Source organism: Phalangium opilio, unplaced genomic scaffold (genome assembly GCF_054372755.1).
Source record: "Phalangium opilio isolate 3A_F unplaced genomic scaffold, DU_Popi_V2 ptg000011l_1, whole genome shotgun sequence".
NCBI lineage: Eukaryota > Metazoa > Arthropoda > Arachnida > Opiliones > Phalangiidae > Phalangium > Phalangium opilio.
This window is the reverse complement of record NW_028324147.1, coordinates 4027117-4053629: the sequence shown is the minus strand read 5'-3', so window position 1 is coordinate 4053629 and position 26513 is coordinate 4027117. Positions and strand designations below refer to the sequence as shown.

General features: G+C 37.9%; 1 protein-coding gene across 1 annotated transcript; it reads left to right on the top strand.

The window, feature by feature from the left end:
* Window positions 1-610: 610 nt before the first annotated feature.
* On the top strand, window positions 611-23646 carry LOC149709958 (latrophilin receptor-like protein A). Its single transcript, XM_089858466.1, has 2 exons — window positions 611-1436; window positions 22310-23646. Exon 2 carries the CDS (start codon window positions 22338-22340, stop codon window positions 23376-23378), a length of 1041 nt encoding a protein of 346 aa, XP_089714592.1. The 5' UTR covers window positions 611-1436; window positions 22310-22337; the 3' UTR covers window positions 23379-23646.
* Window positions 23647-26513: the final 2867 nt, after the last annotated feature.

Sequence of the window (26513 nt, the reverse complement as noted above, 5' to 3'; positions counted from 1 at the left end):
ATATATATATATATATATATATATATATATATATACATATATAAAATTTAGTAGAATTATAAGCAACACAAAGCCTTCCGTCATAGTTTGCCTCAGGACTAATCGCCTGTCTAAATATATAGTATATTCAAAACTTCGAAACTAAATACGAATTTAAATAACATAAAATAATGAATAATGATGTTTCGGACACCGAGGCTCTGTAGCTTGACCAATTATAATCAGAAGTATATAATACTTCTCTTCGAGAGAAGTGTACCAGCCACCACAAAGCGGGCGTGGTAATTGTAACATGATTCTTCATCCCAACATCATTTTGCATTTATTATAGCAAGGTTACCAAACCAACCGAATCACATACGCCATGAAAATAGTTCCCCTCATCATTACTCTATTAGCGCTGCTTAACTATTTGCCAAGGCGCATGCATGCGATTGTGGATGGATTTTTGTCCCACGTCAAGACATTCAAGGTTTGTGCATGGGTTTGTTGCTGAGGATTTAGTAGTACCAAACAGTTATAGAATTCACCCTAGCACGGTGCGATGTCCATGCATCTGAAGTTTGATGAGCGGGAGAGCAAACAAAATGGTGCCATGATCCCGGGAAGATTGAAGAATCATGTTACATAACTAAAGTATTAAGAGGATACAGAGTGTCATCCTTCTTCTATTATCCCATTCTGTTATTATTAATTATTCTCATTAATTATAGATTTTGTAGTGCAAATATCTCACTAATTAATAAAAAAAATCTCAAAATGTTTCATAAAACAGAAATCTTTTAGAATTTAAATTCATCAAACATTTACGATTTTAGTGATGGGTTTTATTAAGTGGAGTTTTTATAGTGATTAAAACCCAGTAAAACCCATAGCTTTATTGGGCCGGCCTTTTCTGGATTCGAACCTTGTCTGTTTACCAGTCAGTTCAAGCAACCCTTCAGTTCTATCTCGGGTATAAAAACCTAACCTACAAGTACAACAACCCAACACAACGACCACCTCCTCTTTTTCCGGAATCCTCAACCGAGAGGAGGAAATCAGTCCGCTCTTACTGGACTCCGAGCCAGCTCTCAAAACCCCTTATAACACTAGACGAAGCGGGGACTCGAAATCACTTTGGCTCGCGGCGTCAACTAGAACGGAGAGAGTCCCCGCCCGCAACGAGAGAACTTCCGAAACCCAGACCCAGTCCAATGTTGACGTCTTTCTGGGTCTTGAGAAATAATATGCCTGTCTTCGTTCGTTTATTAATGCTGGCCTTTTCTACGTCGTAACGGACACTCCTCACCTAAACCCTAAGACGTCGCGTTATGATAAATACTCGGACAACGGAAGTTTTTCACGAAAAGGTCAAGAAATAGCTCCAATAAGGATCCAAATCCAGCTTGAACTAGATATTAACATCCCGAAAAAGGAAAACTAATGATATCGTGGTAAGTTTAATGTGTTTTTTTTAATGTTATTAGTTATTAAAAGATGGAGTAATTTTGATTATCATATAATTAAATATGAAAGTGGATTTTAAGGGTATTTTTTGATTAAAAACTTCATTATGTTTGTTGACTAGTAAAAAATAAAGCTCGGAGAAGAAGTTACAGTTTTTCTAGTAAAATTTTAATTACTTAAAATTAAAATTCTAATTAACTTTAAATAACTTGAAAGGGGCCAAAAATCCATTTGAATTTTTCAATTGAAATTTTAGTCTCTTTCAGTTAAAGAGTAAATTTGCTTTAAAATAAAGAAAATGAATAATATTAAAAAAATTAACTTCTCGCAATTAAAACATTTCGAATATTAAATAAAATTTTGAAAAACATTATTCAGTATTTGCTTAATTAAAATAAACCGGGCTGATAAATCATCATATATTAATTAAAATTTAACTTCTATTTAAATATTGATACCAGTTTTTTGACTAAGATATTTGCATACTACAGAATCGGAAGCTAATTAATCAATCACCCACTTCCTCTTTTTAAACATAAAACAAACCCTCTCATAAAAAACTTTGCTCACAATTGACAGTTATTCATTTTTGATTAAAATATATTACGTTACCCAAAACATAAATATTGGCTGTAGTTTTATGTCATGAAATAAATGTCAAGAAATATTATTTACGTGATTTCTCTGGAGGATTAAATTGTCAATAATACCGCGGTAAAAAAACCGCGCAATGCGGAGTCCCACAAAAAAAAACCATAAAACATATACAGGGTGTTTCTGATGAGTCTGGTGGCATACATTAATGGGGATATTCTTTGGGAAATTATTTTGAGTCGATTCCATTTTGTTTACCACAAGGGACACTGTTTCAAATCGAGTTAGGATTTGAAATTATGTTTTAGGGATGACCCCTTAAATAAATCAAATTAGAAATCAGTTTCTCAACTAAATTTAAGGGGGTCATCCATAAAATACTATGTACAATCTTAACTCGATTTGAAACAGTGTCCCTTGTGGTAAACAAAATGGAGATAGAAGTTACCTACATTTTCGGACTCAAAATTTATTTCCCAAAGAACATACATCCCCCTTAATTTATGGATGGCAGACTTATCAGAAACACCCTGTATAACAGCTAATAATTTCGGTGCACCATAGGGTGGAGTTTTCTTGAGGTTTTCCTTCCGTATATCAAACTAATGGAAAAACATGTGGGTTTATAAAGCATAACATTAGAAAGAAAAGCGTGATTGTGGTTTGAGCGTGGAAGAGACCTGAACAATACTTAGCCTAAAATGAGTACTGGTAACGTGAAAGTGGCCGACCCCTTGCGTAACTCTCATATCCAGCTAAATATGTTCATTTTTTTCTTCCCTCTAATGGAGTTAAGGTATATATAACGTGGAAGCCCTTGAGGAATTCCGAGATCACATTGTTGTGGTGACGTGAAAAACAAAAGTTTATAGGTTGGGAAAAAATAGAATTATTTCCTTTATATAAAACCCCTTTGAAAAATAATGGTCAAAATCTCAGAGGACTTCGGGATAGCGTACGGTTGTTATGATATCCAAAGCAATATAGTGTTTTGGTGGGATGTTGACCCCTTAAAATGATCTATATAAACCTTTCATATAGATTGGAAAGAAACAGAAAAATATTAGTCCCTTATCGAGGCCAATGGGGGTCAAAAAACTGATTAATTCAATTGTTTTTCAGTATTTTTTCGTTTATTAGATACGTTTCAGTATTTTTCTAGTGCTCAATAAAATCCGGATTTTTTCTGAATTTATATTGTATATTAGAGGATGAAAATTGCGTTAAACTTATACTATAGCCCCGCTTCGTACGATTTTGTTAAATTTCGCCAATTAAAATTGGTTCTCATTCTCAAGCTAGGTTTTGCATAATATTTAATTTTGGTAGTAAATTTTAATTACTTTTACAATTTTTAGGAGCTTAAAATGTTTTAAACACGATATACTTAATTTATTTAAAACGTAAATATTACATTTAGAAATGATTCTTAAAGAAAAAGATATTTTAAAATATTAAAAATGAAACCTACGCCTAAATTCTAGCTTCACTCTGAACAATGATACAATGGTGCATTGCAAGTGAAAACAGTTTTACAGGCGCTGGTAGGAAATACATAGTAAAGTTTCAGCCTGGTAGCTTGCTTCTTTGAAGTACAGATTTGAGAATATTTTTAGTTTTGGCCGTTGTTCTGAAACCTACACCTAGATTCTAGCTTCTCCCTGAACAATGATACATCAGTGCATTGCAAGTGAAAACATTTTTACAGGCGCTGGTAGGAAATACATAGTAGAGTTTCAGCCTGGTAGTGCGCTTCTTTGAAGTACAGATTTGAGAATATTTTTTTATAAAGTTTTGGCCTTTGCTCTGTCTGTATTTACTCCTTTTTCTTCTTGAATTAAATTCAAACTTGTTAATAATTCTTGCGAATTTAAGACCCCAGGGAAACCGTTAACTTGTTTAAAAGGTACAACACGGTACTTAGGTAATCGTATAGCGATAAAGCTAGGACGGATCATCAAAGGTATATTGGGAGATTCGGAACTAGAGGAGTCCATTTAGACTAAAAGTCTTGTACCGAGTGGTTCCTGAGTGCTTATTACCAGTCCCTTGCTACGCTACGTAATTATCTTAATGACTTGGTAATGTGCCACAGAGTTGGACCTCCCCTTTTTGGCCTCGTGCAAGATAGAGTGTAATATCGCTAGCTATTAGGAAACTGGTTGACTTTACATTAGCCCCTTTTAGAGAACTCCTAGATTTGTTATAATATGCCTCGTTGGCTCGTGTACATTTAAGAGGGGTCGAACACGTTGTGGTAAAATAACAGGAGTTTGTTTTGGCTTTTACAGAATATCCGCCGGGTTCGTACAACTTTTGGAAAAATCGATTTCTCTAACATTTCCCGGTTTATTCCCCATATATTTCCAGGTTTTTCCCATATATTACGCTGACATTTTAGGTTTATCCCATTTATTCCCCATGCATTTCAAGGTTTTTTCCCATATATTACGCTGACATTTTAGGTTTATCCCATTTATTTCCCATGCATTTCAAGGTTTTTTTCCATAAATTTCCATGTTTTTAATATATATTTCCAGGTTTTTCCCTGATATTTCCCGGTTGAAAGCCACCTTGTAATTGTAAATAAAAACCACAAAAGTGGTTATATCCCTGTTTTCCCTGAGTTTTCCCTGAAGGTTTAGTCAATTTAATACCCTGAAATTTCAAGAATTTTCAGGATTTTATTCAGTTTTGTACGAACCCTGATTATCCCTGAGCAGTTTTAACCAGAATCCATGACCTTTCTTAGGGGCTTACCAGAGTCCACTTGATCACGACTGGCCTACATTTAACATGGTTTGACAAAGCAAAAAAAAAAATCCCTAACATTTTCCTCCATTTTACAAATTCCTGCCTGAGTAAGCAAGCATTTTATGGGCTACTTTTTTGACCGCAAACCTCAAGAAAATCTACTTTACAAGTTAACCGTGAAATTGCATACTCTTATCAATTTTGATTATTACAAGTGTTTCACTCTTCCGCAGAAGCAACAGCAACAGATCGGAGGGGGGAGAGGGGAGAAAATTGGCAAATGAAATTTTAACGAGATATCGAATTTTTGTTTGGCAAAAGAATTGCCTTGCCCATTTGAAGTATTTCCCGTTGGGTAAAAAAATAAATTGAATTAAAACCATTTTTGGAGTTCATTGATTTACCATTAATACGTACGAATAGGCGTTGGTTTTAATGAGGAATAAATTTTAACTTTATAATTAGATATTAAAAATATCGAGCGCTTTATTTTAATACTTCTTTATGCAAATACGATTTATTAAATATGCAGCGGCTTTAATAATTAGTGGAAGACTAGACGCCATGCTTAAGTATGCGCGGACAAACAAAAAAATAAATAAATAAACTTAAAGCATATACCGTGCAAATATTACGGTACTTTGAAAAGTTTTCAAAAACTACTTAAAAACTTAAAAGGAATATTTAATTTAATAACCAAGGCAATATAGACATAAACAACTAACTGAAATAAAACTGCGCTTAAAACCATACACGATAAAATTTAATACTTAAATATTCTTATGTTTTCCCAAACATAAGTCTATGTTAATCCGTCAATAAGTTACGTAAGGATGACCCTTTAAATTTAATTAATAAACTGATTTAAGACACTGATTTCCAATTTAACTAAGGGGTCATCCCTGTAATAAGTAACTAGCCGGTCGTTTAAATCATAGTTTATTGACTCGTCATAAGAATATCCCAACAAGAAGTGATAAGAGTTTTGTTGTCGTCGCGGTTATATACTTTACATAATGTTTTTTAATTTAACATGTATTGCTTTTTATTAGATATGTTTTACGCTTATCTATATCTAATCTAACATCTTCTTTTTTCCGGCTTTTGGAACTGTTCACCATTCGTTCGGATATCTTGCCGGTGGTTTTATGTTCCTTCTTGAGCGTGTCGTTTGGGTTGGTATTCCGTATACTGTCACGTTCGGATGGGTATTGGCTGGACGTGACTTGGGAGGGTTTGCGCTGGGGGTCCTTTGTTCTATTCCGTCTGGAGACTCCTCGGTTGCTTTTAGACTTCCGCTGTCTTCTCTGTTCGAATATGTGCTGGTTGGACGTACATTTGGTGGGTTTGAGTCGGCCGTGTTTTCCTCCCTTCCGCCTTGTACCTCCTCTGTTGCTTGTCGATCTGCTGCTCTTCGACTCCCGCTAGCTTCTCTGCCTTGCCTGCCTCTGAAGATTCTGGTTTTGTGCCGATGTGTTATCGCTGCCGGCAAGGTTTCTTTGTGTCGGTTGCTAGGGAGGTTTTCCATGTGGATTTGTTCCGGCGGAGTCTTGGCGCGTGATTGTTTATTGAAGTTTATCCTGAGGTGTCGCCTGTTCCGTCGTAGTACTTGTCCTTGTTCCGTCCTTATGTGATAAGAGTGTGGTGTTTGGTCAAGTGCTATTATCGTGGCTCTCTCCCATTGTCGAGGGCCCCTTTCGTGCCAGACTTCTGTACCGGTCTCGAGTATCGGTTGCTTCATCATCCTGGTGTGTCTCTGCCTTTGTATCATCGTTTCCTGTCTTTTCTGTAGCGATGTTTTTATCTCTTGCGTCGGAAAGGTTGGATTCAGGGTCTTTGTGGATGTTGTTAGTTGTGTTCGTATCCGCCGACCCATCAGCATCTCCGTGGGTGAGGGTAGTTCACCGATCGGCGTTGTCCGGTATTCCATCAATACGCGTTGTAGGTCCACTCCTTCTGCCTGCGCCTTGATTAGCATGTTTTTGATCGTTTGAATCGTGCGCTCAGCCATTCCATTCGATTGGGGGTGGTACGGACTCGACGTTACGTGATTAGTTCCCCACTGAATCAAGAATTTCCTGAATTCTGTTGAATTGTAAGGTGGACCGTTGTCCGATACCAGCTTTGTTGGGGCTCCATGTCGGGCAAAGTGTGGGTGCATGAACCTTGTAACGGCTTCCGCATTGGTTGTCTGCAGTTCCGCGGCTTCCACGAATTTTGAAAAGTAGTCGACAAGGATGATCATTGTTTTATTGCCGACGTGGAAGATGTCCGTTCCAACGACTTCCCATGGCCGTTGTGGTATCTGATGCGGATGCAGCGGCATAGATGTGTTTGCTCTTGCCCTTTGTTGGCATGTATCGCACTTCCTCACGTACTCCGTGATGTCACCGGTCATTTGTGGCCAATATACGTGAATTTTAGCCCTTGCAATGCATGCAGAGATCCCTTGATGCGCTACGTGTATTTGTTGAAGGATTTCTCTTCGTAATGTTGGCGGGACGTAAAGGCGTTCCCCACGGTATATTAGGTCTTCCTTCATATGGAGTTCCTCTTGAATCGGCCAGAAGGGTTTCAATGCCGCGTGCACTTTGTTGATAGCTGTTGGCCATCCTTCTGTTATATAGCGTCGGAGCATTTGACTTGTTTCGTCCTGCCGTGTATGAGTCTTGAAGATATCGTATTTTTCTGCTGGTAGTGCTGTCGTTGCATGTATCACCATGGACTTGCCTTCCAGTTCCCTTGTGTCGATGTCCTGTGCTTGTTGCGGTGCCCTTGACAGGGTATCGGCTACGTATAGTTTCGCTCCTGGCACGTAGACCACCTTCAGGTCATATCTGGTCAGTTTCAGTACCAAACGTTGGAGCCTGGGTGATAGCATGTGGAGTGGTTTGCGGACTATGCTGATTAGTGGTCGATGGTCGGTTTCTACTGTGAAGGTTGTCCCTGTCACGTAGTACTGGAAATGGTCGCAGGCGTATACGATTCCCAGGAGCTCTCGTTCTATTGGAGCGTAGTTCCTTTGTGTTGGTGTAAATGAAGTGGATGCATATTCGACGGGGTGACCTTCTTGCATGAGTACTGCGCCCACTCCATTGGCGCTGCTGTCTACTGAGATTGTGGAGGCACGTTGCGGGTCAAAGAATGTGAGAACTGGAGCTGTCGTTATTAATCGTTTCAGGTCGAGGAATGTGCGCTCGGTGTTGGCGTCCCAGCTGAATGTGGCGTCTTTTTTTAATAGTGCTCGGAGGGGTGCGGCTTCTGTGGAGTGTTTTGGGAGGAATTTCGCCACAAAATTAACCATACCCAGAAAGCGTTGTAATGCTGCCCGATCCCTCGGTGCTGGAATTGCTTGAATTGCCGTTGCTCGTGCTGGGTCAATCTCTATTCCCCTTGGTGTAATGATTGTTCCCAGGTACGTGATTCTCTCGACTGCAAGTTGCATTTTTTTCGTGCTGAATGTGAGCCCCGTTTGTCGTGCCCGCTCGAGTACTGCTACAAGCCTCCTGTTGTGGGATTGTTTGGTGGTCGAGATGAGAAAATCGTCCGTAGATATCTTCGTATACGGGAATTCCTCTGGCGGGTATATTTGATGCATCGTTCGTTGGAAGACTGCTGATGATGTACAGATTCCTAGTGCCAGACGTAGGAATCTGAATCGCCCGTACGGTGTCGCAAAGGTACAGAGGTATGAGCTTGGTTCGTCCAACTCTACCTGCCAAAATGCGCTCTGCGCGTCGAGTACCGTAAATACTTCGGCTCCATGTAGGCTTGAAAAGATCTCCTGAGCCGTCGGTGTCGGATAAGGTTCCCTTTTAATCGCTTTGTTTAGGTTTCTTGGGTCCAAGCATATTCTAGTGCCGCCCTCTGCTGAGTTGTCTTCTTTCGCTACCGCCACCATTGGGTGGACCCAGTCGGTTGGTTCTGTTACTGGTGTGATTATTCCCAGGTCTTGTAGCCTTTTCAATTCTTTGATGACGCCTGCTTGTAGAGCTTGAGGTATTTGCCGTGGTGCTGAGATTGTTGGTGTCGCGTTTGGCTTGAGTTTGATCGAGTATTTTCCCGGTAATTTGCCGATTCGGTTGAAGACATCACTATATCGGTGGATGATGTCTGCCGGTGTCATCCTATCGATCTCGTCTAGTGTCGGCCGGTGTCGGTCTTGCTGGGCAACTGGCTGTCGTCTCGCATCTGGCGCTCTTTGCTGTGTGTGGCGTACGGTATCTTCCTGGCCGCCCCTGCTTAGCATGTATATATCCCGATCTCGTCGTCTATTCATCAGTTGTCTTGGAAGGTGTCGTGTTATGAGGCCTAATTCGACGGATGCCCTTGCTCCCAGTATCGGCATTGTGTTCCGTGGAGTGATGTAGAAATTTTGCACTGTTGATGCGGCGAATGAAGCGCAGACGATCTCAGCCGTGCCAATAATGTCAATGGGGTGACCGGAGTATGCTCGGACCGTGAATGGTGGTCGGTGTATAATTGGCTTCGCTGGTAGCATGTCAAATATGTCCTGCGAGATGATATTTACTTGTGATCCCGTGTCCAGTTTCATTGTAATCGGGAAGTTGGCAAAGTAAATTGTTTCCAGCCATTCGTCATCTTCCCTGGTCAGTGGCGCTCGCATATCGTGGCAGTGCAGGGTTATTTGATTGCAGTATAGATAACCGTAATCGTGTGCTTGTCCATCATCTTCGTACGTATAACTTGGATCCCGGCCTCTTTGCTCCGAGAGATGTGGGGAAGGCCATTGGTCGCTTCTCTGCTCCCACGTCAGTGCGTGCGTTTGCCTTGATCGGCAACACGCTATCCAGTGGCCGGACCTCTGGCATCCATGGCATGTATCATTTCTGGCGGGGCATTGGCCTTGGATTTTATGATGGGTACCGCAATTACTGCATCTTGGCTGCTGACCTTGATCTCGTGCCCTGCCATCGTTCTGATACCGGTGATTGTGGAACCTAACTGGTGCCCGCACCGGTTGTCTCTGTCTCGGCTGTCTCGTGTGTTCATATGACGAGCGGCGGTCTCTCTTCCGTATCGCGTCTAAATTGACTGTGTTTGCGTCCTCTTTATCCGTTGTCGCGGCAATAGCGTTTGCGTGATTGCTGGAAGATTCATCGGCTTGACATTTGGCAATGGCGTTGTCCAGGGTGAGGTTGCGGATGGACAGAAGTTCTTTTCGCAGCGAGTCTTTCCGGGTTCCGCAAACTATTTGTGTGCAGATGAGCGAAGAGTTGAGTTGACCAAATTCGCAATTACGGGCCTTCGTCTTCAAGTCTGTGATGAATTCGTCGAACGGTTGGTGTGCGCCTTGGTGCGTTGTGAAGAAGGTGTAGCGGAATGCAACGAGGTTTTTGTGCGGCTCATAGTATTGGTCGAAAGCGCTGTAGACCATATCAAGCGTAAGCGTATCTTCGGCAGGGACGTTGATGGTGAATGTGTTGTATATTCTTCTAGCGGCGGGTCCAATAATATGTAGAAAGGTGGCGATTTGAACGGCTGGTGTTTCGTCCGATAGTTTGGCTGCCAGTGCGTAAATCTTAAAGCTGTCCCGGTATTCCGCCCACAAGGCCGCAGGGTTGTTGCTCCCTGGGTGGAATGGGTCCGGACTCTTGAAGGAGGTTGACGTCATCGTGGATGGAGCTAGGACGACGTTGGGTACGTAATGGAGGTCCGCAGGTTCCGATGTTCTGACACCATGTAATAAGTAACTAGCCGGTCGTTTAAATCATAGTTTATTGACTCGTCATAAGAATATCCCAACAAGAAGTGATAAGAGTTTTGTTGTCGTCGCGGTTATATACTTTACATAATGTTTTTTAATTTAACATGTATTGCTTTTTATTAGATATGTTTTACGCTTATCTATATCTAATCTAACAATCCCTAAAGCACTGAACTCATAAAAGATGCAATTAGACCGCGCAAATATTCGCCAGAAATCAAAATTACTGAAAGAATTCAAACCATATGTTGAACTTACTCGAACGTAATTATTAACCTATGCATTAAATCCATTAATGTCTTCTTGGAAAAACTCAGAAACTGTATCCAAAAATAGAACCAACTTTTCAAAAATTACTTTTAACATCAATTAAAGTAATACAAACAGTTTATTTTTATTACTTACTCTTTGATAAGGTATATATTAAAAATTGATAAATCCACGTTAACTCTTAATGAATAGGTAGTACAGTATTCAATACAAGCGTGGGTAATTCTTAATAAGCTCCTTTCCCTAGAGAGAATTCGGGGAAAATTTTAAAATTCTAAGAAAACAAAGCTTAACATCGAAGTTTCCGAGTTTATTTTTTGGTATTCTTGTATCGAGATAAGTTGCTAAATTTTAAAACAAACACAGTGTTGGAGGAAAACAAAGGGAGAACCCACAGCGCACGTGCTTGGATTGGGTGCGCGAGTTTTGTATTGTGTCTTGGCCAAGGCTTAGAAAGAACAAAATAGGGTCTAGGGAAGAAGGGTTAGAATCAAACGAAAAGGTTTGTTCTAGAGAGAAAAGATCTAAAGATAACAACAGAACAGAACAGAAGTGTTTCTGCCAAATTTCTTTTGTCCTTTTAAGTGATGTCTTTTGTTTTTTGTGTGTTTTTCACGTCTATGTCTGTTAAAGACCGAGAGTTAAGAAGAAAAAAATGTAGTTCGTTCTCCCTTTAGATTGTACAATACCGTTTCTCTAGTCCTTGGCTTGAAAATTCATCTCAAAGAGAGGTTGAAATACATTCTGGCAAACAAATGTTTTTTCTTTTCAATTTTGACCGCTTGTATTTATTTCTAATTGACCCTAAAGGCTATAACGTTAGTATGTTTCAACTGATTTGGTTTAAATTTTGAGAACGGCTTTATAAAAGCGTATTATCAGATCTATCGGCAGCCATATTTAAAAATGGCGGACGGAAAAGTATAATTTCAACATTTTAACAAGTTATTTACGGTTGTTACTATCGGTGTTAATATTGATTAACCCAACAATATGAGAGATTTGGTTTAAATTTTGGGAACGGCTTTATTAAAGCCTATTATCAGAGCTTTAGGCGGCCATATTTAAAAATGGCGGACGGAAAAGTATAATTTCAACATTTTAACAAGTTATTTACGGTAGTTCCTATCGGTGTTAATATTGATTAAAAATTAAAATTCGAATAAATACTTTTTATTTCTATTTATTTATTTATTTATTTTTCGCCGAACAATATGATATTTCACCCTCCCTTTTAAACTCAATATTTCATAGACTTCGTTGCCCCTTTGAACAAACGTATTTCATACCGCATTCGACTCACGTTCGTACAACAACCGAATCGAAACATTCTTATTAGCAATCCTCCTGTACAAATACCGAAGTAACCTGTTAGTACTGTAAAAGGCGGGGCGAATACCGAATTTCATATTGAATTACGGACAAACGAGTATGGAGAATTTCGAACTTAATATAGTAGGAAGCCATTATTTGCTAAGTATAATTGCAAAAGGCCTAGAGGCAGCAGCGAGTTTATAAGAGCGAACTTGCATTTAACTAATGAGTAACTCTATATTTACGCGTCTATATTTATTAAAGGTGTATATACAAAGAAAGGAAGGTGAAAAATTTTAGTTATAACTCGTGAAATAATCAAGTTATTTTTTAACTGTTTGTTCAGAATGACTGAACTGAACTGAACTGTTTAACTCCATGTTAGAATTTCCAAGGCCTAATTGAAGTAATAATAACCAATAGTTAAAATGTTTGGGAAAAAACCAAAATTCCAAAAGTAAATTTATCAACTCCAGTTGTAGACTATATAGTCAAGAAGTGATATCTAGTTTATTAGGGAGAAGTTATAAGATGCTTAAGTATTCGCGCACCATAGTCCCAGTCCCCCTTTCAAAATACAAGGGGGGACGTAAAAGGAGGCCGGGATATTTCGCTACACTCTCCTCAGTCGGAAAATATGACTGTAATTTTCGTACTCATTCGCATCGCGCTGACGTGAGAAATGTGGATGAATGAATTTATACCTTCTCCCTAGTAAACTAGATATCGCTTCATGATATAGTTTAAAAACATGGATATTACACAAAATTACCTGAAGAATATTACGATTGACCCTTGACCCTTTTCTTCAATAATCGATATGTCATCCGATATAAATATAATGTAATCACCTTGAAAATAACCCTTTTTTTATTTTTCTCTTCTAAAGTTCCAATCATAATGCTGGTTAGGCACGCCAAAGAACTTAAGACGCTCGAGTTACCAAGCTGCTATCGTGATCATTTAAGCTCTATTATCTATCCCTTAAAGTAGATAAGACTGCTCCATCTTCTAAAGCGTCTCCCAGCTAAGCCGAATTATTTTTTTTATCCCCCCAGAAATAAAATAGCTTCTTGGGTAAAGTAAATCGCCCACACACCCTAGTGACGAAATTAATGAGATTGGGAAACCCCCTCTCTCCTTGCTACATTGTTGAATAAAGGGAAAGGCGGGGAAATGGTATTAAAGTACTTATTCAATCGGGTATTATCTTCATTCACGGTTTTATCGCGAATAGGGGCCGGAGTTTGTTCGTGTCAATATGGGTAATTGAATGGAAGGCTAATGTTAAGAACTTCTACGGCGTTTGTATTGTATAACGCGCATTCAAGGAGTATCCGCGAACGATAAGTATATAATAGAAGCACTTTTTTTCGATCTTCCGAACTTAATAGCTTATTGGCCATCCATATCTTCGGATAGAACAAGGACTATATATAAATAAGGACTAGGAAATACCCATAATTCTTTCAAAATTTCGTTCGCATTGGATCAGAGAGAGGGGTAATTCGGTTAGTTTCCTCTGGACCTGTACCGTCTAGGGGGGCCCGGGTAACTTAAGTTGTAGGGCATATCTTGATGTGTCCCAGCGATTTCGCCATTTTCCCTATAGGGCCCCCAAACTCACTGTAATGTCGATTCTAGCCCCTTTTAAATATAGAGAGTCCTTGTAGTTAGAATTTTCCGAGCTTGTGCGATAGAGAGAGGGCTTATTGGGGTATTTTCCCCGGCCTAACATTCTGGGAATATCTCCGATATTAGGGGTAGAGAGATTTGGTGACTTACTATGGTCCCTTTTGTCCCTTTCCCCGTATGCTTGTCCTCTCAAGGGACGTATTAAGGTTGAATTACGTAATCGATCCCATATGGAAGAAGAAAAAATGAAATAACCCTCAAATCGATTCGCATTGGCATACCCAAATGGAAGGAATAGTATCATGAAGATATACTAATAAAATATGCACAAAAACATATTCGGAAAATTGCATCCAACTCTAAAAATAGAAATAGCTTAAAAAAATTGAGTAGGTTGAGAATATAAAAATTAGCAAGAAAAATATATAAATAGGTTTCGTATATCATAAGCTTATAAGATACGTTCCATAAGTTTGGCTCTACCTATACTTCGTAATGTTAGAGACTTACAGCTCGAGTTAGTTCTAGCAGAACGACGGAAGCGAGAATTGAATTCCTACACTGGGTGGTTAATTTTGCATGCAGGACCAAGTTCCATCTAGTCCTATTTAGTCTGCATTACTAAGCCCAAATTTGACAGCACCACCACCAGGCCTCCCTCGCTTTACCTCGAATCTATGACCTACCTCATTCACTTCATGATAAGCTCCAGTTTCTAAGTTACCAGTGACAAACTTATCATAGGAACATAATATCTTATGAACTAATGGTATATGGATTACTGTATTGGGACATTGAAATAAAAAAAAAGAATTTGATATGAAACTCGGCGAGGTTTATGTTTGTTTAACTAAGCGTGGAAACGAACGTGTTTTTTTTTTTCCTTCGTCTAAATTCGGTTTTGATTCACCCACTAGAGTAGAGTGATATGATAAAAAATAATTCAATTTTTGCGGAGTTTCTTGCACAGAAATTGGGCAAGAAATTGAGTAATAATCCATATTTTTAAAATAACATTTGAGTAAAATGTAGGCCTCGGTGCTCTTTTTCTTTACGTGGCAAAAAACGTATCAATATACGAGCCAAAACTCCCTATCTTTTTGGATAAAAATAAAACATCCAACCCAATGCTACCAAGAATGATGTCTCACTTGTCTCTATGGGGTATACAATAAAGGATTTTAATCGCGGCTAAAGCATTGCGTTATTATCAAACTTATACACTACTTTATATGCTATATAACTATTAAAACCGAGATTGAAAATACATCATTACACGACATGGATCATGAAACTATCTCGGATCTATTAGCTAAAAGCTCCCTTATCTATTCGATGCTCCTTATGCTAACCCTAAAGCTATACGCCTAATGAATCTTGAGCCTTGATCTATCCCCATTTAAGATCAAACATAAGGTAATCATACTCTCAATAAGTATGAAACGAAAGCATATTCGTCATCACTAGCACGCATTCTTTATAAAAGGGAAAAGCCTGTGTGTCTTTTAGCGGTCTATGTCTCATATGGAGGACGTCACGTGGTAGAGTCGCTGATCCGTCGTGATTCGCGAGAGGAACGTCACGTGGTAGAGTCGCGCCGTCGTCATTCGAGAGAGAGAGAGAGAGAGAGAGAGAGAGAGAGAGATCACGCGGTACAGTCGCGTCGTCGTGATTCGCAAGAGGCACGTCACATGATGCTAAACGTCCCAGATGAACCACCTCCCCTTTTAGGCAAACACCAATTTCGTGTTGCCTCAATAGTCAACAGCAGACCTATACTTACGCATTATAGGTTTATAGATCAACTATAAGCTAAATATTGTAGTCTGAACATGTATTCTAAACTCTACATGTAAACTGTATAAGCACGATCGAATCAGCGCGTTCAAGGTACCGAAGTGAACAATTAAGGGGGCCCTTAGCGAAGCAGTCAGTAGATATCTATATGGGGCCTAAATTGGGTCGGGTCTGAGCAAAGTTCGACCCATAGCGAATGATACGCGGAGACCATGGGAGTATATATCAGAGGGGATTTAAGATCCGCTCTACCCGTCCAGAAAACGGCCGTCTACACTATTTACCGGAAATTTCCTGCAGCAGGAGCAACCTGACATAGTATGGAACGAACGAACGAACGAAGGTACATTTCCAGTTGGTCGAATTCTCTTACAGAAACAGGCTATATACAGTGACAAGTACTACGACCTCCAGGGGACGCTCTGCTCTATACGATTCAAGTCAGCCTTTAACGTTATAGCGTTGGAATCTACAGATTTAAACGGAAATCAAACGGATGACTTATATAGGCAGGCTTTAAGATGAAATGGTATATAGCGTAAAGCATGGTTTTCACTTGGCGTAAATCACGACTTTTCGCCCGACGTCAAGCGACAACCGAAAAAAAACCTAGTTACGCTGGACAGAAATTACGTTGAGTATGGCGATATTATCTTTCTATTTTTTCGGCCGCGTTCAACGTTAACGCTCTGCGCGAGCCAATCAGCAATAAGCTAGAGTCGTGACGTAATTTTCGACCACGCGTGTTCGGAAGAGGCCGTCCGCGGTCCGCCATCTTTTTATTTATTTCGTTCTTGATCGAGTCAATAACTAGTACAAATCCCTGAGAATGCCGAAGTTAAATGCTGAAAGGTTTATTGAAGAGGTTAGGAACGATACAAATATGTATGATATTAGAAACAAAGATTGCAACGAAGAAAGACAATAGATGGGCCGCAATTAGTGCAGTGTTCAGTTTATCTGTTAGGCCTTGGTTCCATTATTTGCATGAACTACGCTAAGTGAAAACGCTATAACGCTGGGCGACAACGTAAAAAACAAATCTGACGTTTGACGTCCAGCTGCAAAGTAGTGTTTTTCGGTCAAGTGAAAACCATACTTAAGCGTAACCGCTTTCGAGAAATCGAGATACACGGCGAAAATGAGGTGGGTAATTGAACGTCATTTGGCCTATTATCGAGAAACTTCGAATTAAACGGTCAAAGAGTTTCCGCCAATTATACAGTTGGCTTTAATTAAAGATTTGTATTCCTTATGCCGAATTTAAAAAGAATTATCTGTTTCTTTATATTTGTTTGTTTACGCAGAAAGTCAAAAAAGTTGCGTAAAATTAGGTCATAATACGGAGATGGCAAACGTGTAGGGCGGCTTCCACTCTGGAAAAATCTCCGCCATTTTGAGGGAAATGAAAGCATCTATTTTTAAGCCGCATCTCTTTCCCATTTCCTTCAACACTAAGTCCAATTGAAAATTTTCATAATTAATTAAGTTTCATCTTTGATAAAAATATTTTTGGCAAAATTTCAATTATACTAGAGAATGAAACCTTAAATAATGAATGTAAAAACAAACTAAAGTGTAGTCGAAAGAGAGCTAGGCCCCTATAGTTTCCCGCCAAAAACCTGTAATAAAATAGACGTAGTTTCCCGCCAAAAACCTGTAGCCACCAAACCACTTATGCCAAACTATTTACAGATCTCCCACCAAAATCTTAAAAAAAAAGTAGGGAAATAGGGGATTTTTTTGGCTAGAAATAGGGTGAAATAGGCACCGAATTTTTTAAACTAGGGACCAAATATAGGAACCAAAATGGGATCTTTATTTGAACTTATATTTTCACCAATCTATCCCTGTTTTCACAAAATGACAAAGTCAGATATTTGTAAAAATATTTTATCATAAAACTGACTTAGTTTTTGTTTATTACATTACTACGTTTTATCTATCACAATTCTATCACACTTAACAATCAGTCTTTTTTCGTTTTTCAATGAAATAAGAAATATAAATGTGTAAATTGGACTTTGGGTTGAATATTATAAGCTGATGGCACATTAAACTAGGAATATGGTGATTTAGGGACCAAATCACAATTCTATGGTGGTTTAGGGACCTCAAAAAAAAAGTAGGGGGTTTTAGGTATTTTAGGGACATGGTGGGAGTCCTGCAATTTAAACAAACGAACATAAAAGAATTTCTCCGCACCCACGTGGTCTCGAACCCGGGGCCTTCCGCTTGTGAAGCCGGTGAGATAACCATTACACAGCAGATACGTATACATGAAGGCATCGTGTGAGCACTATCTTAATTAGACAAGACTTCATTGGGTAATGACCATCTTCGACGATTGATCTTTCTGTCACTGTCATTCAATGGCGCTACCAACAGCGCCATGATACACGATGCTGAACGCTATTTGAGCTAATTTAGTTGTCAATTTGAACTAGAAAGCTTAAAAAACTTCGGCGCACCTACGCGGTATCGAACCCGGGCCTCTCCGGATTTGGGACGGATGAGATAACCAAAAAAAGGTACTGACCCCATATGGGATACCGACCTCATGAGGTACTGACCCCAATTGGGATACCGACCTATTGAGGTACTGACCCCAATTGGGATACGGACCTCATGAGGTACTGACCCCAATTGGGATACGGACCTCTTGAGGTACTGACCCCAATTGGGATACCGACCTCATGAGGTACTGACCCCAATTGGGATACGGACCACATGAAGTACCGACCCCAATTGGGATACCGACCTCTGAACTCTCTTTGAGCTAATTTAGTTGTCAATTTAAACAAACGAGCATAAAAGAATTTCTCCGCACCCACGTGGTCTCGAACCCGGGTCCTTCCGAGTGTGAAGCGGATGCAATAACCACTACACAGCAAATACATATAGAAACACAAATCGTTTGACTAAATCTTGTTTGAATTAAAAACTAACTCTAAAAACTAACGAGCATAAAAAACTTGGCCGCGCCTACGCAGTCTCGAACCCGCAACTATCCAAATGCGAAGCGGATGCGATAACCACTACACAACAGATTCATATACATCTGGTCGGGCACTGACCATCTTCGAAGATTGATCCTTTAAGCATTGGCATTCAATGGCTCTACCAACTGAGCCATGATACACGACGTTGAACCCTCTTTGAGCTAAAATAGTATTGAATTGAAACTAACGCGTCTAAAAGTGGGAGCCCTGTAATTATAATAACAAAATTGGATAGCGTCTGTTCTCTGTTGGTTTAGTGGATACGTAATGCGAAGAAAAATAATTTCAGCGCCTATAGACCTTGTACCTACACCCAATTAAAAAGTTCTTTCAAAGCGCTAGATGCAATTGCCGATTTGCTGGTATGCGGTAGGTCTACCTCAGTCGGAAACATCAAAAGAAATATACCAAAAATAGGGCTTAAGAAGGGACTGATGCGTGAGGTGCAAGAGTAGGTGACACTTTTGTTAATTACGGCGTCCAGAAAATGAGTTAAGCTCGTCGCACACGGCGTTCTAAACCCTTAATAATTTGAATTTCATTTAGGATTCAAAAATAACAACAAAAACATTAATTTGAATAATCCTTTAAGAATTTAAACTTAACTAAAACATAATTAAAATAGTCTTAATGAACGACTGCCTTCGATTAAGGAGTCAGGAAAATGAGTTAAGCTCGTCGCGCACCGCATTTTAAATATTTAAGTAAAAATAAATTCTAAAAACCCTGCATGAGCGACTGCCTTTACTTAAGAGCCAAGAAAATAAGTTAAGCTCGTCGCACACCATGTTTCAAATATTTAACCCATATCCTAAGAATTTCATTTTGTATTTAACAATAACAATCCCAAAATTTTAATAACAACTGAATCATTTAAAATTTAAATTAAAAATTAATTATGAATGCTTCAACGCACGCGACTGGCTTAAATTACAGCGGCTTTAACTAAATAATAAAAATGGGAGTTTGTGACTTAAATGGCTTTAGGGTAAACCCGAACAAACCGCTAAACGAGTTGTTTGAAAGTTTTGGTTATTTGATCCCCAAAATATGTCCAGCCTAGTTAAAAGTTTTAATTTAATCCCGTTATAACCCCTTAATTAAAGACTATCGTATAGCTTGAAGGGCAATTCATTAACATATATACAGTATAACACAATCAGATTGTATTCTTCTGTGAAAGCAAACGTTAACGGGCACCATTAAGAATAAATAGTTGATAATATTTCCTAACCAAGGACTTTCAACGTGGATTTAATGAGTTCGAGGCTAAAACTTAATGATTATGGTTATGACCTCCGTTAATGAGTATACCCGCAACCTAAACCTTAACATACAATTTTTACTCTTTCGTATAACGTATATGTCACTAGCAGACTGGAAAAGGGTTACTTTATAGCAGTGAAACGCGTAATTAGCTGCGTATTTAGTAGTACGTTTCAAGATTGTAATGAATTTAAATTGTTTCAGTTTTCCAGCTCTAATGTTTCGTAAATATTAAATTATGCAAATTAAGCGTCAACTTTTAGAAATAATGGGATATGACGTTTTTGATGAGGCATCATCGGCCTATTTTTGATCTACTGATCAATATTCATATATTTTGTGCTGTTAGGATTCAAGGTTATATTGGGTTAATTAACTTTTATGGAAAAGAAAATCTAATTTGAATTTATTATTATTTATCGACGGTCGATGAAGGGTTATGGACCAATAAGTCTAATTTTTTACTATTTCTAACGAATTAGTCTTAAAAACGGTACTAAGAATAAAAGTGAATTAAATATTAAATGAGTCTCTTATAATTTGTTTAAATTTTATAATTAAATTTCAACTATTGAGTAAGATCAAGGTAACTAGAATTAAATATGATATTCTAATAAAAGATTAAATAAACATGATATTCTAATAAAAGATTAAATAAACATGATATTCTCTAATTAAAGATTAAATAAATATGATATTCTCTAATTAAAGATTAAATAAATATGATATTCTTTAATTAAAGTTTAAATAAATATTAATTATTGATGTAAAATTACGTAATATCCCCGAAAGTCGAAAAGAAAACATTCAAAATTATTTAAATTTTCCTGTACATAAAACTACTTCAAATTCACAACCAACTTATATCAAAACTTTGGGCCTATACTTGAATTTGAAATTGCTATGGAGAAATTTATCCGGTGCAATATTATAATCTTCAATAGGAAAAATTCCAATATCAATATCCAGGTTTCCAAGGCAGCCGAGATATTAAAATACAACACCTAATCTACAAGTACTATATACCTTCCCACGTTTTCTCTAAATGTCCTTTGTAGAATTATATACAGGGTGTTTCTGATAGGTCTGCCAGTCATAAATTAAGCTAATCAATTTTGAGTCGAAAATGTAGGTATAACTTCTACCTCCATTTTGTTTGTCACAACTCACAAGGTACATTGTTTCAAATCGAGTTATGATTTGATTTGAGTGTTTTAGGGATGACCCCTTAATTATTAAATTAGAAATCAATGTCTTGAATCAGTTTCTTAATTAAATTTAACGGGGTCATCCGTAAAATACTATGTACAATCTTAACTCGATTTGAAACAGTGTCCCTTGTGGTAAACAAAATGGAATGGATAGAAGTTACGTACATTTTCGACTTAAAATTGATTTCCCAAAGAACATCCCCTTAACTTAATTTATGGTATGCAGACTTATCAGAAACACCCTGTATATAGCTTGATATAAAGCTACTAGAATTGAATTCATCTTGTAGGAAAAACAAGTGCCAAAAACAATTTGCAAAACAAAACCAAAAACGGTTATGGCTGGAGAAAATTCGACTATATATTACATCCTTTAAATATGTAAAATAACCCACAAAATACGAAGTTAAAAAAAAAAAAAACAACAAAACATGCAGGTATCGACTTACGTTACAGTTCAGATCCTGAAAATATCTGCAAGAGTGAATATAGATGATAATAATAATGCTCTTTGTCGGGTCCTTTGGTCGATGGCTCGGAACACACGCGGGTGCAATTTGAAAAAAAAAATCCATTTTCCATTTTGGTGAATTTTCTGAAAAAGAAAATTTAAATGTTTTTTATTATTATTTTTGTATAGGATTTCATTTTCAAAAAGAATTGAATTGGATTTCTAAAAGAGAAAGGAAAAAGATGAAAATTTAAATTTGGGGGAGGAAATTGCTGAATGAGCTTATACGACCTCATTTTTGAATATTAATAAAAAAAAAAATAAAACATGCTGCAATAAAAGTTTTGCAATTATGGGGGTTCCATTATTACAAGCATAAGTTAATAAGATATGTTCCGTTCCATAAGTTTGTCACTGGTAAGTGAATGAGGTAGGTCGTAGATTCAGGGTAAAGCGAAGACGCCTGTTTTTGGCGCTGTCAAATTTGGGCTTAGTAATGCAGACTAAATAGGAACTAGATGGAAGTCCTGCAAAATTAAGTAACCGAGTGTAGGACTTCAATTCTCGCTGGTCGTTCTCGAACTATATAGCTCGAGCTGTAAGTCTCTTCTGTAGCATTACGAAGTATAGGTAGTGTCATACTTATGGAGAATATCTGATAAACTTATGTTACAAGGAAGGGGTAATCTGTAAAACTTTATTCCTTTTAGATTGGAGAGTTGAAATCGAGGAAATTAGTTTTAGTTTCTTGAATCTTTTATTACTAATTTTATTTATCTAAACTTTAAAATCGACCCAAGAACAAAATACTTAAATTTCATTAAAACTATCTTTACAGGAAGCTGAACTTTAACCCCTAATGCACGATGGCGGACGTTTTCGCTGTGGGACTTCACGCATTCGCGTTGGAGGATTCCTCATCGGCGCAACCACGCGACTTTTCCATGTCCAAAAATGGATCTCACACAGCGACGGAAATCGGAGCGGGTCCCGTTGGTCTCCTGAATCTTTTATCAGTCATCGGAACCAGTCTTTCCATCGTGGGCGTTGTCCTGTCCTTCATAACCTACAGTCTCTTTTCGGACCTACGTAGTCTCAGTGGCACGTCACTCCTGAACCTTCTTGCCGCCCTTTTCATGAGTCATCTACTTTCCATCATCGGGGTCGAACGGACCCAAGACCATTCCCTGTGTTTCACCCTATCGGTGTTACTTCACTACTTATGGTTGGCCATTCACGCTTGGTTATTCGCCATGTCCTTTGACATGAGACGTACTTTTAGAGACAATATTAACCTACAACCATCAGTGGCTGGTGAGGACCAAAAATCTTTCATTGGTTGCGCGTTATTTGCATGGGGAGTTCCCGCAATTTGCGCCGGAGCTGCCGCGTTAATCCATACGCAAACTGATTGGGATTCGAGCCCATTAGTGACCGAAACTTGTTGGGTTGTCGGTAAAAATTCCCTTTTAATCGCGTTCATTTTTCCCGCTTTGTTTTTCGCGCTGTCCGATGTTTATTTCTTCGTCCAGTCGGCCATATTGGTTCGGTATACGGCCAGTTTACAAGTCAACAGGCGCACGCGCGATAAGATGAAGAAGAGACGTTACTTGCAGTTATTCCTCTACGTCAAAATCTTAACCCTCTTGACCGTCACGTGGACAAACGGATTCCTGGCGCAAATAACCGGAAATTACGCGTTTTGGTTCGCTTTCGTCATTTTCGCTTCAACCCAAGGGTTTTTCGTTTCATTGTTCTATAGTTGTAACTCTCAAGTGTTTAGACTTTACAGTAAATCGTTAAGAACCGGGAAATCGGCTAAACCAATAGGGTACGGGTCCTCTGAACTATCGCGTTCTACTAGTTTGACCATGTTGACGTGGCAACCGACACCGGATGCGGTTTAAAGTCATTACAAGTCACCTGGGACGGGCTAAGAATAATGTCTTCAAATACATATCGAAATATTTCGGTATAAAATCACGAAAACTGATCAATTATTCGCTTTTTGAAATTTGAACACGTGCATTGTGCGTGACGTATAAAGTTTAATGCTAAAATTGTTACCGATATTAAAATGTTTAATGAAAGAAATATTTTAACTGTTGTTTGTAATAAAAGAGAGAGGCATATCAATTAGGTTAATAAAATTAGATGTAATACATCGACGTTAAATATATAGACTTAATTATAATTAAAATATTAAATTTAATTAAATAAATAAATTAATGAAGAAAAAAGTGTAGTAACGCGTTGTACACACTAATTGACCAGAAATAAATATCGTTTTTAAGTCGTCTAAAATTTTGTAAATAAATTTGCCAAATATAATAAAAAGGATAGGGGCCTAGGTCTATCAGGGATAGATTTAATTTTAGATGTAGGAATGGAGAACAGAGTAATGTGGGTGCGCGTCAAAGTCCCGGACTCCCTTCCCGGGACAAGGGGTATGAAAGCAGAGGCGGACGGGTCATAGCGACAGAGGTAAAAAGGAAATTACGTATTTTTCGCCGTCCCCATCAGCAACGTCAACAAAACGTAGTTTAAGTGAGCCAATAAGATAATTTAAACTTTTCGTTACGTGTTGGAGGGAGGGGCTTTGAGTCGGACTGAAGTAAATACTAACCGTTCTCCATTCCTACTTATAAAATTAAATCTATCCCTGGTCTATAGAAAATCACCTCGAGACTCAACGGAAACTTCAGGTTGGTATACTTTTGATAATACCACAATGTTGCTGTTGCCAATTAATTAAAACATAATCCCCTTCTATCTTTCCATTGTTTCCCCTGACAACCCTTAAAGTGCCCTAGTAATAAAACTAATGATACAAATCCAATGTATACAAAGCTCGGCACGCAACAAGAAAAGTGATTTAGATAAAAAATGGTGTCATTGATATATTAGGATTTGGTTTTGGGCCCGCGGTCTCGGTTATAAGAATGGGGATTAAGGTGGTGGACCCATGGTGCAATAGGGACCCAGTTAATCTTCCAGCTATATTGGATAAAACCAGGATAAGAATGGATATAAGCCAGGCGCATATAAGAGGCAAAAAAATGTTATCACTTTGTCAAACTGCTAATTAAGTAATGTTAGGGGGAAAAGGAGATAATGGGGTATATTGAGGACTTCAATCTTCCAATTTCATAGCTTCGTACTTATTAACTATACATACGCGAGAGATGTAATCAAGAGTCGATAAGTATTACTAAAAACATAACAAAGAAAACGCTACCCGATTTAGTTAATATCAAGTTTTAAAAATGGCTTAATTTAGTGTTGATATATTAAAACATAGATTTTATATTTGAAGAAAAAACAAAGTTCAAAGTTCATTTTCTCATTAAAGCATGTCTTTAAAATTTACAAAGAAGAATTAATCTAAATATCTGGACATGGGTCAAATGATTCGTCTCACTCTTATGGTTTTTAATTACGTCTTGGTTTAATAATTAATCGAAGCCAAATTTTTTTCTGTAATATTTCGAGGATCCCAAATTGCCTTCTACAAGTCAATAATTAACTTAATCGTTAGTCTTTGCAAATTACTTTTAGGTATTGACCTAAAACTAATTCCGAAAGACCAGCAATTAAGTTACTGACTAGGCTAGGACACTCTCTGTTTTTATGATCGACTGTTGATATAACATATACGGAAGGATGAATAAGAAAAGAAAAAAAAGAAGCTCAAGATGAGAGATAGCAAAGGGATTGGGAGAGTCTGGAACCTCCAGAGAGATGAGAAGAAGAAAATGATCAACTTTTCTCAAAGTTCGTTCATTAATTTCTCGTAATGAATTTCCCCTAGCGGTGAAATGGAGCGTGTATACGCAGCAAGGCTATGACGAAGCAAGCTAGACTGGTGGTAAGAACTAAGATCTCCTGGTAAAGGGTTCAAAGGATGGAGAGGAAAGAAGATATATATCTACAGTCTCATTTTGGCCAAGCTGAATCTTTTCCACTCCCAGGGGTAAGATTTAGTGCGGCGACTAGCGAGATGCAGGGAGAGAAACAATTCATCTAAAGGCTTCATTCCACCCTTGTAATTCCTTTTCTCGCATTTGATAATTATTTATCTTACAGTAATTGGAAGAAGAAAAGACAAAGCAGCAGCCTCCGCGGCTATAAGTTTTCTTTTCTCCATTATATATAAACAAAAAAGGTATAATTGCGATGTATGTATGTACGTCCTTAGAAACAATAACAATAGAAGCAATAAAGTTATTAACAGTTTTTCTCTAGAACTAGCATCGAATGTAACACAACTCTGGCTATGAATTTAAAGAAGTTTAACCAACACACAATTCGGATTAGAAAAGTGTCCATTATTTCAATATTATGTTAATTAAATGCGGTATTTTTAATTTAATGAAGAAGTAAAAGAATAATTAGTTCCAAGTAATTAGAACTATTTCTTTTGGTTTCGCGACAAATTTTAACCCCTAAAACTAAAATTAGCAGTCAGACGATAGAAAGGTTTTGGAAAATTTACGAGCCTTAAACGAAGGGTAACGAAGCGGAAGAGAATTTAACCACCACCATTTTCATTTCTGAATTTTGAAATTAGGCCTAAATATTTTCTTTTCTTTTTTAATTATAGGCTTACGCAGTATGAATCTAGCGCCAAAAAAAGAACGAAATTTAAGGAAGTTGCGACGGCTGACTTGGAAACATTTCAAAATATTTCTCTTCTTGTTGGAAATAATAACAGTCTTTGATAAATTTTCGATATCGTTCTCAATATTCTTAGGATACAATATCATACAAAACAATCATAATTAGAAGTGCACGATTACAATTTCTTCAACGACGTTCTAAAAAAAACCAATTTAACCAATATAAAAAAAATATTATCTTATCGAATTTGCCATCCCATAAAATCGTTAGACATTAAGTTGAAAAAAAAAAAAAAAAAATTGGGGGGGGGGTATAAAACCCGATCAATTATAAACCAATCAGAGTCGTCGAACTCAAAAAAAAAAAAAAGAAAACGGGATTTTAAGACAAAAAAAAACAAGAAAACCTTTAAAAAATTCATT